General features: G+C 40.0%; 1 protein-coding gene across 7 annotated transcripts in view; it reads left to right on the top strand.

Annotated features, from left to right (window-relative positions):
• The window catches only part of CELF2 (CUGBP Elav-like family member 2), a 375554-nt gene that overhangs the window by 334310 nt on the left and 24557 nt on the right, over window positions 1-16687 (top strand). For all 7 annotated transcript variants that reach the window (XM_066318826.1, XM_066318824.1, XM_066318822.1 and 4 more), the window contains one exon: window positions 1217-1351. In XM_066318826.1, coding sequence (XP_066174923.1) covers window positions 1217-1351 — 135 coding nt within the window. The remainder of the gene's footprint in view (window positions 1-1216; window positions 1352-16687) is intronic.

Below are 16687 nucleotides of genomic sequence, written 5' to 3'. Positions count from 1 at the left end.
CCCTTTGTGAGTGTATTTGTGTTATCAGGGCTGCAGGAATATAATAAAACTCTTTTAGTCTTTTGGGTTTTTGCACTATGTCAACTCTATTGAGGGCTCAAGCCCTCACAGAGCTTCTTCATGTGTCCAAACCCAAAGGATGATCTCTCACTGCCATCCAAACCATGTCTCAGTCCTTGCGTGAATGCCTTGAATATTACTCCTGGGGACAGCTGGTCTTACTCAGGAGATCCTGAGAAGGATCAACTCTGATTAATGCTAGCACCCGTCTCATATCTGCATTTTAGCTCTTACTGAAGTATTTCACCTTAGAGTCAGTGCCCAAATACTTTACCTAGTCCAAGGTAAAAGGTGTTTTCTTTTGGATTCCTCTGGGGAGACCAACTCCTGTCCCTCTGATCTGAGCAAATGTCTGCCTTTGGCTGTTACTCAATCATCTTTTTTTTTTCCATTTCATGAATGTTGTCTTTTATTTTTTTGCTTGCCATCTAAATTAAATTAACATGCCACCATTTCTTTAAGGTTCCCTTTAAAATAAAAGTGCATCTCCCCCACATCTTTTAAAATAATGAAGCAACAGGTTGACTCAGTAGACTTGGCATCACAGTCCAGAGCTTGGAGCCTGAAAATCCCTGTCTCAGTGATGGGTCTGTGGTCAGGCTGATACTAATTTGATGTACTTAGTTGTTGTATGTCTTTAGAAATGAACCATCAAAAGGAAATTGGGCACAATTATTGGCTATTCCACAGTGTAACCTTAGTAGTTATATTCAGAGGAGATATGGGAAGCAAATTTTATTCATCCCAATTATATGACCCTGTCCTGAATGTGTTTTAAATGGTAGTTATCTTCTTTGCGTCTCCCATTGTGTCAGGAAATAATATTGTGCCTGGGCTTCACGCAGAGTTTAAATGACTTTTAATTCTACACTTCTTTTAGAAGAGGCACAAACCAGGTTTAATTTTCCTGAAGTATAGGCTTGTGTCTTTGGTGCATTGTCTCAACTCCAAGCTAGAGAGATGAGAAATACTCTTCAGGAACTGTAAGAGGTGGTTTGAGATTATAGATGTTTTAGGAATGAAAAGAATCGAGTTTATTGGCGAGGTGCACCCCAAGCTCCATGACCATTGAAAACAGGACATTTTGATGATTATGATTATAGTGATGATGATGATGATTACCTGTTTTAATTAACCCTGTTGCTTCTCCACATAGGCATGAACGCTTTACAATTACAGAATTTGGCAACTTTAGCAGCCGCAGCAGCCGCCGCCCAGACCTCAGCTACCACCACCAATGCAAACCCTCTCTCCACAACGACTGGTGCTCTGGGAGCCCTCACAAGTCCTGGTAAGAGCAGTGTGCCTGCTTCCAGCACACAAACATATCAATCCAGGGCAAGGTGGTAGCTACAATGCTGATTCCGTGTTGTGTCATAACTTCCGCGCTCATGTAAATCGCGAGGAACCTTTAATAGCTGAATACCTTTTCGTTGCTGCTATTTTTAAGCAAATAACTGCTTTTTCAAGTGGTCCAATGTGGACGTGTTCACCTTTCCAGATTAATTTCAGAGGCCATTAAAGCCTAACAGACCCATCTTAAAAAACTCTGTGTGAAAGTAACAATTGCGTGGGGAAACTTTAGATAAAATTAACTTTCTGCAAATAATTCAGAACATGGCCAAATTCTTCCCATCCATCGAAAAATCAGCTGAGGTAGTTCTTTTTACTGATCTTTGATTCCCATCAAATGCATGTATTGCCTTTACCCTTCACAAATTTTTGTGATGTCCTTTTTCCCCTTCTCTTGCTGGATCTCAGCTGAGCTTTCTTCTGGTCCTGAGTACACAGTTACAGAACTGATATCAGATGTGCAAGGATACACAGCCAGACTCTTAACTTCATTACACTAAGCAGAAGCCAGATTTATGCGGACAAAAGGGACAGGATAAGAGGTTGAAATGCCTCCATGAGGATTTCCAGTCATGCATGTCTGATGTCTCCAAAACCCTAGAGAGAAACTGGGGCAAATTCAGACTTAGGTACCACTTCAGGATCTCCAGAATCCACAGAGAGAGGTGTTGATTCAGTGTAGTTACTCCGGGTTTACAGTGATGTAGCTGAATAGAGAATCTGGCCACTTATTGTTACATAAAGGCTGCAGGGTGTAATTATTTGCATCATGAAGTGTGTTTATTGCTGTTCTAAAAAACATTCATATTATTTTAGACACCACTAAAGAACATTTGTGTTTAATCTTGTTTAAGCGTGTATTTATCCCCCATGAAAAAGTAATTCATGGCAGACTGTTTGAGCTCATCAGTAAGGAAAACAGTCTTCACTGCACAATAGAACTGGGACTGAGTGTGATGCTGGGTGTTAGTACTGGCCAGGGCTCCTATTATATTACAGTTTTATTGTTTATTTGGGACAGAGGTTAAATGGAAAGAAGCTTGGCTAGTACTAAGTTTGTGCAGAATTTTCCTCTTTCTGGCATGAGTCTCATCTTGATCTAAAAACAATATGCATTAGCAACATCTCTGAGAAGCAGGTTGGGTGAAAATAATTTTCTGGCTTGCTGATGTGGTTTTTTTAAAAACCTGAGCCATCTCTTCCCTCTGTCCTGGAGCTGGGACTTAGCAATTTGCAAAAGGCTATTCCCAGTGTCAGTGCTTCCACGTTTCACCTGTCTAAATGCCACCCATTTATAGAAGCAGAAATGCTGCATTTCATGCATGCTCTGTGATATCTCTGCAGTTTAGCTGATAAATGTCTGAGCAGCCCAGTCCTCCCAAGACATACACAACGTGTCTTGACCCATACTGACAAGAGTTCCCAGGGCAACTCAATGCACTGCACTGTGGTGGTGCAAAGGGGCTGGAAATTCACTCCCTTTTTCATTGCTGCTCTGCAGCACGGTGGCACCAGGATGTTCCCGTCGTGCACTTTATTTTGCTGGGTACACACACAACCTGGATTCAGCTTTAAGACCCACATTTCTCTCTTTCTCTCTCCAGCACAGTCGTCTTATCCAGCCTGTCTGACTTGCTGTTCCCTTTTAACCTGATCTTGAGGCTCCTTGAGTACATGGGAGGTTGCTTTATCTGATGTCCAGGTCTGCAGAGGCCCATGGTAGACAGGTGCTTCCACTGGGCTGGGCAGATATATCTTTGGGGTAACTGGAGCTTCCTATTGCTCAGGGTGGTATTGCAGAGCAGATACCAAGGGTTTTTCCAAGGAGGTTAATGATTTTGGCCAGCACATTGAATTTGTGTTATTTTCAAAAAATTCTGGACATTTAGCCTTTCAAGCAGGGTCTTCAGAATAATGCCAGTTGCCTTTGGAAATCTTATAGATGGTACCTGTACACAGGTGTTTCAAATAATAAACAGCTTGAAAAATCTCTAGTAAGTCCACTGACCTGTTTGTGTTGCACAACCAACCTAAAATCAAGCCTTGTTAAAATGTTCTTCAGCTTAACCTTCCTTATCTGCTTCCACATTCTCCACCCTATTACATATTTTGTAAACCTGAATAATATCTTCAATGATTCTTCTCTGCTCCATGGAAAATGAATTTAGTTTGATAAAGCTTTTCATATTAGCTCAAAGTGTTTCCACTAAAACTTGAAATACATTGGCAGAAAACATTTAAATCTGCCTTTCAATGTGGGGATGTTTGGAGGCCTTAAGGGTATTTTTTTGGTCTAGTTTTCCTTCAATAGAACACTTCAGTTTGTTGTGTTTCATAAGTGTAAATCATTTTTTCTGATTTCAAAGCCTGCACTAAGCCCAGGAAGAAATATTTGCATCTCTCCAGATAATGCATTAAATTAGGATTTCTTAGTTGAGAAAACAGCCCACATTTGGGGCAGTGCAAAGGTAGATGCTTAAATTTAGTCCTTTTCTTAATATTGATATCTTGATAAAGGCAAAATACTGCACAGAATGAAGATGGGCATAAGTGTGTACTTCCAGTATGCCTTGGACCATGGCAGCCACATAAATCATATCCATGTTTCTAGCCAGATATATATCTCCCCTGAAGATCTCCCCTGAATCAATCTTTGACCAAGAGCTCTTGTTCTGTCCTTAGTAAACATGTGTCATAAGAGCCCCAAAAGATGGCTGTTTCAGTTAAAATTCTTCTTGAAGCTTAACTTTACATAGGTAAGATTTAGCAACCATCAGTGCACCACGCTAGTACAGAGGAGATAATGGTCAGGCCAGTTTCAGTGCATTGGCAACACAGAAAAACAGGCCAGGAAGTGAGCAGCCAGTGGGACATCTGATATTTGAGGGTTTCCAAACAAATTAAACTCCAATTAAACTCTTTCTCCCATATATTCTGACTAAATAGCTTTGACCGCAAGAGAGTCTAAGGACACTCAGTCTCCTCCATGTGCTAAATACTTCCTCTTAGGCTTGAAAGAGTATTCATTCAGAAAGAACAGAGACAATACAATCCCCCAAACTATTAATTTTTTTATAATTGTAAATTTATAATTTCAATTTTGCATACCCATGGAAGTGTCTCCCTACAGCATTGTTAGAAATGATTTTTTAAAAGCCTTTGCTTAAAAAAACATGAAAGATTAAGCTTTCATTTTAGTAAAAATCCCCTCAGGCAATAAATAGGTTCTTTTGTCTCTTGGCCCTGGAAAAAAATTTAAATGGTTTAAATTGCCTATGGTTAAAGTAACTGTTTCTTGCAATTATCAGATGGTAGTGAATAAAAATTAAAATGAAATCATGAAAGACTAAAAACCAGGTAAAGGCATATTATGTCTTTCATGAGTTTCTCATGGGTCTTTTGAAGACTCATTTAATCATCTTTCTTGTCTTTTATTTTGATATGATAATTGTTTCCTTTATTTACTTTAATCACCTCTATTTAGTTAATTAATTCTTCACTTTATTTTCATTTCACTTGCTTAGGATACTTTTTCTGTTTTAAAGGCAGGTACCTGTATTATTTCATAACACAAGGATTTGGGCTGGGGTAGCTTTTACCTGACTCCAGGTTTGTCTCATCCAGTTTGTCTCAGTTCCCTTTGGGTGAGGACCTGGAAGTTTGCATTTCTTGTTAACTGGGAAGGGATTTTGGAGGGACTACCTCAACTGTAGGTATCCACGTTGTAAATATCCCAATTTGGGCAAGGTCAATCCCAGCTGAGTGTAAGGAACCTTTACTCTCTCCTCCAGAGACTGTCCTTGACACATCCTGTAAGTGGATCATTGAGCAAAGAGCTGGCAGGGAGGCTGCTGTGCCAGAGCCTACAGAGATGCAGAGTTCATTCAGTGGGTGGTGGGAATGCCTGGAGGTGGATGTGAAGGAGGAACATACAAACTCAGAATCAAAGTATCAGTCTCTAACACTGTCTAACATTTAATTTCCCCCAGCTGACCCACTACCCTAATTCTCCCAAGGGTGATAATGTGTATTCTGACTGTTCTGGGTGGTACAAAGCTAATACAGCACTGCAAAATATGGATCACTCAGAGCAGGTTGGTGAAAGCCATGTCCAGTCAAGGCCTGAGTGTTTCCAAGGATGGAGATTCCACAGTCCCTGTGAGATCATTTCAATTTTGTTTCTTCAAATTCACACATAAATGTTTGCTTCAGTAACCAGTAGGAAAGCCCTACTGTGTGTAAATGAAGAGACGGAACATCTAATTATATATCCAAATTTATCTGCATGAACGTACACAATGTAATTTCTGAGCTGTGGGGGGATAGAATTGCTAAAACAGAAGCTAATTCAGTTTCAGACTTAGGAGCCTTCATTTTCCATGACATTTTCATGATTATTTGATTCTCTAAACTATTATTTATTCATACAGCTGAACTAGCTATTCATGCTTCAGTAAAAGAACTCTTTAGGTTTATCTGCTGTGTAAACTTAAGAGAAAATATTTGGGAAAAAAATACTGATAGGGTAGAAAGTGAGAAAGTGAGACTTTTTTTCCTTTAATGACCTCTTAAAATCCAGCACACCTTTTGTCATATTGTATCAGTATTCAGCCATTAACTCTTATGCTGAAAAAAAAAAAATCTCCTAAGCACAAAGGTCTAAAAATACTCATTTTTAGACAGATGCTGACACTGAAGAATAACAATCCCCAAAAAAGGAAGACTGTGAAGTATGAATAAACTGGAAAAGAAAAAATATTACACTGCCTTTCCTGTAAGAAATAATTCATTCTTTCCCTCTGCCCAAAGCAGAGAATTATAACTTATAGCTATCATCCGTGGCTCATTATTTTCTCTACCCCCTAATCTAGTATGAAGATTGTCTTTGTTAGTTGAAGGTGTTCATGTTGTGAGCACAATTGTTGAAATAGTAGAGATTTTACAGAATATACAAGATGCTTCAGCTGAGAATCAGTGGAGAATGTTCAAATAACCATTCTTAGAAGATTTGCTTTTTGTTCACTTCAGTACAATACGTTTTTCTCCAATCAGTGGTGCAAGGCTGCTACCGTGACATTTTGTTAGAGGCCAGTACACCCACTGAGATAGTTGTGATTTGCTTCCAGGATGATCCAAAAATAACCTTACCAGTAGGTGTGTAGGAAGGTCTGACAGTTTGCTAAAGATTGAATTGAAGTAGATGTTTCATGTTGGAAAAGATCGGTTTAAAATGCAGAATGGCACTTGTTGTGCTGAAGTACAAACTGATTATTTTTGTGCCATTTCATGTGGCATTAATGCATGTTCCATTATTGTAAAATCATTTAAATTAAGCTTTATTAGTTTTGCAGAACATAGAAAACTTCCCTAGTATAATTTTCATTATTTTTAGGATACAGTTGATAAGTGTAAGATATAGCTTAAATAAAGGTTTTAAAATACAGTGAATGTACAGTACACACACTTAATCCAAGCATATGTTTTTAAATTTTGTATTTAAGTCTAGTTATACAAATAGCATTGTTACCGTAGTGCTTGGAGGACAGAGGATTTCAATGCCTTAATGCTGACCTCAGCACCAGTATTTTTAATAAAGTATGTTTTCAAGGAAGGTATGGAAGAAAATCTTACCTTAGCACACCCATATCCCAGTGCCTGTTATTGGACTGCACAGTTCAAAGAGATTTGTGACATGACAAGTATATTTCTGAACTGTTGTGTGTCAGGTGTCTCACACGTATTGTGTTAAGTTTCTGAGTCTGTAGTTAGGCTCCTAAATAAGTGAATTGATTTTGACTGCTCTTAGTGTCCAGAGATTATGCTGCTTCTTGGAGAGATATATTGGTACTAAGCCCATCTGATAATTAGGCCACCCTTAAGCAGGCATGAAAGCACAAGTTGGAGCCAAAAATAGGAAACTGGGCATCTATTTCTGACCTATATTTGTATTTTTAATAATGCTTCAATGTGCCTTTAATGACTAAAGAAGAAAAGAGGGGAGGTTGTGGCTAAGAATCTCCCAGAGTCCCAGTACAGTAAAAGGAGAGGTGATGGATTCATATGGAGCCTCTCTGGAACAGCACTGTCTCTCCCTGGTGTCCTCATTGGAAAAATGAGCAAGGATGCTGATGGCAGCAGATAGGCCATCAGTTTGCTGTTTGCATATTCGTCCCTTAAAATGTAACAGGTCTTTGTACATTCTCCTCTCAGAAGGGTTTCTGAGCAGGTGCATCAGTGCAGCCTGAAGGATCCCCAGGAGGTTCAGGCACTGAATGAGTTCAGGGTGGGCAGAACTGCTTTGTAAAGCAGTATGAGGCTGTCTGACAACTGTAGAGGTCATTTCGGCAAAGCTCCTTACCCGTTTTAGAATCAACATTATCAATTTATGAATTTTTGGTACAGAAATGCCCAGCTGTTTTCTCAGAATTCCATTAATACTGAAGAACAGAAACGTGTGCATATTTTTAGTCAAGCATTGTGCTAGTTAATTTTTTTAGGTTTGTTTTATTCTTTCAGGAAGCAGCATACAGTACTAAACCATGGATTAGTAGGATCTAATTCAACAGGAGACATGTTTGTTTTTTAAACATTATTACATTATCATCTTCCTAAAGTATTAAATCCGTTGCCTTAGCACATTTCAGGATTTACTTTGCTTGCAGTATACAAATAACACGTATAATACATTATATTTTGTAAGTGTCTCTCTACCCCACTCTTAATCTCTATTTCAAGCTACAAGAATCCCAGTTTATAAAAAAAAAAGCTTTTCTTCTTTCTGTTGGAAGCACTATTTGAAGTTCATTCAGGGTTGCTTTCTGCTAAAGAAAGATGATAATATCAGCTTGCCTACACAGGTAGATATGTGAGCTTATATGTAATATATCTTACAAGAAGTTACAAGCCCAGAAAACTCTGCAGTTCGTAATACCCAGGAAATAATGTAAATCTTAGAAAAACTCATGCATTTGAAGGAGCTTTCAACTATTGCCAACACTGTTCTTTCAATCCTACTGGATTGTGCTTGTGTCCATGGATACTCCTGGTCTGTCTACCCAATGCAGAAAAATTATAATTAATAGTAAAAAATATTAATTTAAAAATCTTAGTATTATTATTAACATTAATGTCTTAACCTAATTGTTTTAACATTCTGTCTGCTTTAATATAGGGCTACTGAACTATTTTATGCAATGGCCAAACAAAATATCTCCAGCTGCATGAGTTTAAAACTAAGTAAAGTAAACCCTCAACTGCCTTTGCTGTTTGCAGAACAAAAATGTGCAATATAGGTGAAAAGAACCAGTGTCACAGTGAACTCAATGTGACTTTACAAATGGTCTGCAAAGGACCTGGCTGAGTAGTTTTACTTGAGGCAAGATAATCCTCAAGTTCTGCAGCTCCCAGGGCTGAACACCTGCATTTTGTGGATGTGCTATTGCAATAAGGTTGTGCTTGCACACCCCACTTAGAAACCCATCTACCATGAAAATAATTGCATGCACCTTCAGGATTAACTCCTTTAACACAAACTCAAATTTTCAATGTATAGTTTAGCTCATCTCTATTCTAAAATGACATGGATAGGTCTCTTAATTGTCTGAAGGAAACGAGTCTTTTAGAAACATCATGTTGTGATGGAAAGACAAACACTTTCCAAGGACTCTTTACCTGATCTTAAAACAGATATATGAGAGAGGTGAAAAAGAAGATGAATCAGGCCATCCTTTCCTGTGTACTAGAATTTGAATTGGCATATATGCATCTGGTAAGCACTTGTAGAACAAGAATATTGCTTACCTTGAATGATAGCCTTGGACTCTGCTGACACTCATCTTTTCTTTTTTTTTTTTTTTTTTTTTTTTTTTTTTTGTTTTGTTTTTTTTAATGGAGAGATGCTACTGTATGTTGTTTATCAATGCTTAGTGCTGAAAGTATGTCAAAGATGTTGCAGGCACACCGGGGGCCATGTGGAGGAACCTGTACTCCAGGCAGGAGATCCTGGCCTCAAGTAGAGCCTTCTTGATTTCAGATCAGAATTTCTTCAGCAAGTGATTTATAAGTGGCTGTATTCTGAAGTGGCTCCACATGGAGGTCATTTCAGCATCAGGGCATGCATCTCGGAACAATAGCCTGCTCCACATTGTGTGAGGTAGCTGTAATAAACATGAGAGCACAGCTGGAGGTTCCCTGTAGAAATGGCTTTGATGTGAACTCAGTGGTGCTTCAACGAGCACAGCCACAGCCCTTGGCCCCACTGAGTAGAACAGAGTCATAAGTGCTCAGTAATTCTTCTTTGTTTTCCTCATATTGTGGTGATTGAATTTGGTTTGATTTCAGTTAGAGTTACAGTTGGAAATATCTGATGGTCAGCTATGAAGCTGAACTCAAGCCAGTCCACTGTGCATTATTATTCTCTTCCCGAGCCACTCTAAAGTACTTCCCACCCAAAACCAAAGGCAATTTATCATTGTGTTGTGCTGGGGAGAATGCACAACATGTTGCAGGCACAGTAGTGAGGTTCAACTTGTAGTTTACTCTAGAGGTGGATGGTCTTCACTGAGAAATGCATTTCAACAAAACAGAAGCATCAGCATGGAATTGGCCCAGAATATTAACTGGCTTTTTACTTTCTCTCGCTCTTCATCTTCAAAATCTCATAGGAAAATGTGCCCTTAAACACAAAGATTCACAAAACCAGCCTAGATTCACAGACATGCCTAATCAATAAATCTTTGTTTGTTAATATACCTTCTGTAGATAGATAGATTTGGAGGAAAATTATGGAACAGAGGGCTAGAAAACTGCAAAAATAACCAATTAGTAAGTCTGCCATATCTGTAGTACTTTTGCATTCTCTGTTTTCTCCTCCTTCTTTGCACTGCTGTGGAAGGCCCATGGTGTAGACACTGTATTTTCATGACAATCATAAATGTCAAGTTAGGTGTTAACATAAACAAGTGATTAAAATGACTGTCCCTGATTTCCACTTCTCCCAAGCTTTCTTAGCTCTTAAAAACCCATGCAGTGCTGAATAGTATGCATTTATGAGCCTAAAGTTATTCTCCCATTGTTGAAGAACTGGCTTCTGAATTTGCAAAGAATTTGGATGAATTGATTCACCTCTTTATGTTTTCTGGAGGTTTTTTTATTCTTGTATAACTCAGTGTTCACAAAGGACTTCGTAAAATATAAAGCTGTTTTCAGAAAGCCAGAACCAGAAAGATCATCATGGGGAAAGACTCCTTCCTCTCCCTCTCTGTCATGCTTGCTCTTGTTTGCTCATGCATGCACACAGATACAAAAATGAGACCAGATGTTGAGTGCATGGGATTCTCTCTTCCTCCTTTGCTCACTTCTGCTTCTCTTGCCCTGTTCCTTGAGAAGAAATGGACAATCTTTCATGGGCACAGTTCACCTGTGAGTAATGAAGAAGCAGAGGGGCACTGACTTACTGGAGAAAGGCTGTGATATTGGTATATGTCTCTCTATATTGTCATTCTTGTTTCCCCTGACTCTTTCTTGCTCTCTTGCTTTTCTGGTGCTCTTTCCCTAGAGTGTATCTGTCACTTTAATTTTATCCTATCCAAGCACAAGCAGAGCACTTAAACTTCCTAGAATCTTCCTTTTTGACATGTCAGACAGCACTTCGAAGATAGCAGAAAATGTGGAAGTTTTTACTTCTTTCTCCATACCAATGGCAATATGTTTGTCAGAGGACCTTATGGAAAATACACCTCTCCAGACCAGAAAAATCTGCCTCACCTTTGCCAAAATCTGCCCTGAGAAACAGAACAAGGGCCTGCTGGTACTGTTAGCAGCAGCAAGGCCACCAGTTTGTGCAAGGGTGAATACTCAGATTGGCTGGAGATCACCGTAAAGGGCAGACAATTTAATGCCAATCACACATCCTAGTTAGATTAGAATACTGATGAGCCCTAGTGAAAGGCCAACTGCATCTTCTTTTAGCAAAAATATTAAAATGCCCCTGTTTCTCCCCCTCCCCCTCCAGATTCTCCACAAGAATAAATTAAAACTTGGAGGTGTGGTTATTATCACAGAATAATTAGACCCCATGGGATTAGAGACACTCAACGTTTGCTAATGCCCCTGGGTTGTGATTATCTAATAATGATGATGCCTCTGTCATTGCTTAATTATTCTTCCCCTTTAAAATGTTCCTTCTGCAGTCAGAGCCCGTAGGATGTGCTCATTTCAGCCAGAAACACCACTGCAAAATCCTGAGAGCAATGTCACATGGGCACCATGATTGACTTGCCCACTTTTCCCCCACACCGTGTTTATAATCCTCATTTCATAAGCTCCAGTGTTACTATATTTGAATCATTCCTCTTTTCCATGAGGCATTTCATTTGTGTGTTTAGGAGAAAACTCTGCGGCCTCTATCTCTTCAAAACAACCAGTTGGTGTTAGTGCTACATAAAGTTAACACACCTTGATCAATTGACCTTAAATATATAAGATCAGACCTGTGTGGAATCCCTCCTAACTCCAGGTCAGTGGTCCAGACTCCCATTGACATAAGGGGCTCCTACAGCTGGGGGCCATTCTCTAAGAGAGTTCCACCACAAAACGAAGATAATATAAATCAAAGTTGGGAGCTTTGCACAGACTTTGTCCAACTTTGTCCAATATCTTTAGTCTTTCAGTCAGGAACACCAGCAGGTGTTCCTCATGTTTAGATACAGTTTTTAAGATGCAGTTCCAAACATCATTGGTTATTGCAACTAAAGATTAGAAAGAAAACAGGGAACGCAGCCTTAATCTGATTATCCTTAAATCCAGTGTTGTCTCTTAGCTTTATTATCCCCCTTGGACTAAGCAAGGGACAAAGGCAAATTCTGTTTACCCGAGAGATTTTGTGTACTAACCGAAGATTTTAAGTTCAGCTGGCTAAAATTAGAGATTTCTACTTTGGGTTTAATATTTCTTTTTCTTTTGTCCTTATAATTCTCTTATAGAATCTTAAAATTTTCTTCTGTTGCTGACTGAGGAGCTGTTAGAAATATTATTTTTATTTCCTTTTTTATGGTTTTTACTATCTTTGTGTGATTCCTTTATATCCTTTCTTTACATTCTTCTACTGTGATTTTTTTTTTCTGTTGCACTTTGCTGAATCTAAGAGGAATCTAAAAACTCAAGGAAAGATCCAAGGGCAGAACTTCTTTTGTTAGATGTAGATTGGGCCCCAGAAACCTCGCCCACACAGTGTAATTGTGACAGCCTAGAAACAAAACCACAGATGAGAGTTAAGTGGCATATTCAATGTCAGCCTCTGTTCCTCTAAACAGACCCGAGAACAGAAACTGGTTCTGCTCTTTTCAACACATCTTTATTTTTCAGCCTTCTTTCATTCTGCCTTAGTGTGAGTTGACTTTCTCTACTTTTCTCCTACTCTGCTCTAATTCCCTTAGAATAATTGAGGTTGGAAGGTGATTCAGGACATCTGTGGCCCAACTCCCTGCTCACGTGAGATCAGGTTGCTTAGGGATTGATCCAAACAAGTCTTTAAAACCTCCAAGGACATGGATGGAGCAACCTGGGTAATCTGTTCAGTGCTTGACAATTCTCACAGTACAAATATTTTTAATTATATCTGAATGGAACCTCCCTTGTTTCAATGTATTACTCCTCTTCCCTCTGTGTACTATTTATCTATCAAGTGTGTGACTTCCTTTTAAGAACTGGGAGGCTGTTTAGGTTCACCTGGATCCATGTCTTTTCCAGCCTGAACAAGTCCAGCTCATTACAGGATGGGTGCTGGAGCCGCTGACCAATTTGCTGACTTTCCACTGAACTCCCTCCACCTGATCAATGTTCTCCTTGCTATGAGAACCCTTCCTTTCTGTGGAGGAGGGACTCAACCTGACAACAGGAAAATACACAGGCAGGACCAGCTGTTGGGAAGAAAATGGCACTGACTGGCATGGAAATACAAAGCCATTGAATGAGGAGCATGCACTTGGCAATGAGGAGCCCAAATCTGCCTGTAGTATTTAGATGTGATCTAACAAACACTGAGTAAAGAGGAAACCTGGATCTCCTGGCTCCTCTTCCACAGTCCAGGATGCTGTTTGGTTTCTTTGCTGCCAGTGCATGCTGCTGGCTCATGGTCACCTCCCAGCAAGACCCCCACAGGTCCTTTTCAGCAAAGCTTCTCCCCAACCCATCCATCCCCTGCTGTGTTATTTGAAGGGATTATTCCTCCCCAGGTGCAGGACTTTGCATTTATCCTTGTTAAATTTCATAAGGTTCCTATTGGCCAGTTCTGGCCATCTGAATACCTCTGAGTGGCAGCCATTTAGTCAGCACCAGTGTCAGATCCACTTCATCTGGCCCTTGGAGTCAGTGAGCTTAGGAAGGCAGCAGAAAATCAGAAATACACCCAAACTCAGTACAAGAAAGAGGATACTGGACTTAGACAACTGCCAATACAGATCTGCCAGGAGCGTCTCCCAAAAGAGAACCTTTTTTCTGCAGCTTCTCATGCTTAGTAACAGAGATGCTGAACCTGAAAATTTGTGGGCAGTATTGATCCCTGGTGCACTACTGGAGCAAAAGAAGTACTTTGAACACTGAGTTATTTAAACTCTCCACTAAGTAAAACAATGAGAACAAAGTTGTGTTTCACAGGTGAGAGGTGATAAGCAAGTGGCTGATTTCAGACTAAACACTTGAGTTTCCTGTTGTGCCGTGCATTTGTAGTGACAGGCACACTCCTTGTGGAGTGTGACCAAGGGCTGCCTAAAGGAAAGCTGTCAGCAGGGCTGACACAGTTACCATTGTGGATCTCTGCGTGGAAAGTCCCAGCACAGTTAAGCCAGTCTTGGAGCTGCCCTGAAGCCCTGCAGCACCAGAAATCTGATTCTGCTCCAGAAACATTATAGCTGCTCTTCACATGGATGAGGTTGGCAGGGTGTAGAGCAACTCTCCATGCTCACAAAGAGCTGAAGCTGCCCTTGCTTTTCTTTGCCGATTCTCTCCACTAGTCCTGTGTTAAAACCAAAATAATGTTTCCAATAGGAAACTTCACTTGAAATATTTATAATGCCTCATGCATAGTATCTTACTCCAAGACTTGCAGTTTGTGTATCATTTCCAGAAAGGATTCCCATGTTGGAAGAGAACAAGACAAAGTTAAGAGGACTGGAGAAGTGCACAGTTTACACTGCCCATAAATAGTGCCAAGTTAGCACATATAGCAGGGAGTTTCCAAGAGGTTAGGGGGTTTTTGTGGTATAGGACTTTCCTGAGAAGTCATTGGATTTTTTTATTTTCTTTACTTAGACATTTACCAAAAAAAAATTTAAAAAAGAATGAGCCTGACAACACACTGCAAACCATTTCTCTGCTAAAATATATAGTGGCACATGTGCAATTGGAATAGGTCCTTTCCTTCAGTGCAACAGTCAGAGGTTGGGGTTTTTAGCTCTTTGTCTTCAGCAGCCTTCCTGGACCCTGACCTCCACTGTGGGAAAAGGATTCCTGAAGGTGATCAGAGAGATGGAGCACATCTCCTGTGAGGAAAGGCTGAGGGAGTTGGGGTAGTTCAGCCTAGAGAAAGCTCCAGGGAGACTTTATTGCAGCCTTTCATACTTAAAGTGGGCCTGCAAGAAAGATTAGGACAAACCTTTTAGCAGAGTCTGTAGAAATAGTACAAGGGACAATGCTTTTAAACTAAAAGAGGGTATATTTAGACTAGATACAAGGAAGAACATTTTTATTATGAGAGTGGTGAGACACTGGCACAGGTTGCCCAGAGAGGTGGTAGATGCCCCATCCCTGGAAACAGTCACAGTCAGGTTGGATGGAGCTTTGAGCAACCTGTTCTAGTTGAAGATCACTCACTGCTCAGCTTTAAAGATGCCTTCCAACTTAAACCAATCTCTGATTCTATGATTCACTTTATAAATTGGCCTGAGACATGAGAGGGGTGGGATTTGTCCAAGGCTGTACTACAGTCAAGCATAGGTCTGTGGTTTCAGTATGGCAAGAAGTTCTACCAAGGGCACTCCTTGGTTTGAGGTGTAGAAAGTAAATAGGCAAGACAAAAATGTGCCTGTGCCTTCAAGATGCAGCTTTCTAAGAGACAGGCAGCAACTGTGAAGAAGCAGAAACTGTGAAGAAGCAGAATGTCTTGCAACAAAAAATCATAGCAATTGCTTTATCCAGGGCAGCACAAGAAGTCTGAGGGAAAACTGGGAAAGGCACCAGTAGCATCTGGTAGTTGAGCTCATCCATGTGCTTTTTAGAGCAATTCAGCCTAACCTGAAATAGAAATCTAAAGGTAAGGTGTATGAATTGGAGGTCTTTAAATCTCAGAAACAGTCTAGTTTTGACTAGACTAGCTTAAACTAACAACAAGGCTGCCAGAGGCGAGGAAATTAATTCCATCCACAGTGTGTGTAGCAAAGCCAAAGAAATATTTACACATCATTGCCTTTCCTAGATGCTGTTATCCTGAGTCTAGTTTTCCAGCTGAGGCAAATCCAGATGATGTAAATCTTAATGACTCTATTGACATAAGCTAGCCAAAAGAATGGCCAAAAGTTTCTATGCTAATTCCTGTTGTTTTTCTAGGTTGGCATAGCTTTTAGGAATTGTGTTGAAGTGTTATTTAAATTAAAATTTAAAAGAGAAATGGGTCATTGCTAGTTCATATTTCTGTTAAAAAAGAAAAAGAAAAAAAAAAAACCCTGACCTAAAAGGGATTATAACCTTTTATAGGCAGAAGTGAATGTTTTGAGAACATTTGAAAATGCCAACTCCTTCCAGCCTTAAAAATCTCCATGAGCACAGCATTACTAGTTAAACACAAGTATCTGTATTGTGTAGAACAACCACTCCAAATAAAAATGTGTTCTGTGTATCAAAGGGAACTCTGTCAAAGAATATGTTACCAAAGGGCCAAGTTTTTTGGCTTGAAGCTTGAAGCTGACAGTGAAAATGTCATCAATTAAATGGAGAAAGCACAATAAGAGGAGGGGCAGGAACTGAACTCTTCTCTGTGGTGACCAGTGACAGGAGCTGAGGGAATGGCCTGAAGCTGTGCTAGGGGAAGTTTAGGTGGGATATCAGGGAAAGGTTTTTCACCCAGAGGGTGGCTGGACACTGGATCAGGCTCCTCAGTGGTCACAGCACTGAACCTGACACAGTTCAAGAAGTGTTTGGATAATACTCAGGGGCACAGGGTGTGACTCTTGGGCTGTCCTGTGCAAGGACAGGAATGGGACTCAGTGATCCTTGTGGGTTC

This window comes from Sylvia atricapilla, chromosome 5, assembly GCF_009819655.1.
Source record: "Sylvia atricapilla isolate bSylAtr1 chromosome 5, bSylAtr1.pri, whole genome shotgun sequence".
Taxonomy (NCBI): domain Eukaryota; kingdom Metazoa; phylum Chordata; class Aves; order Passeriformes; family Sylviidae; genus Sylvia; species Sylvia atricapilla.
Note: the sequence above shows the minus strand (reverse complement) of the source record. Positions and strands in the feature narration are given on the sequence as shown.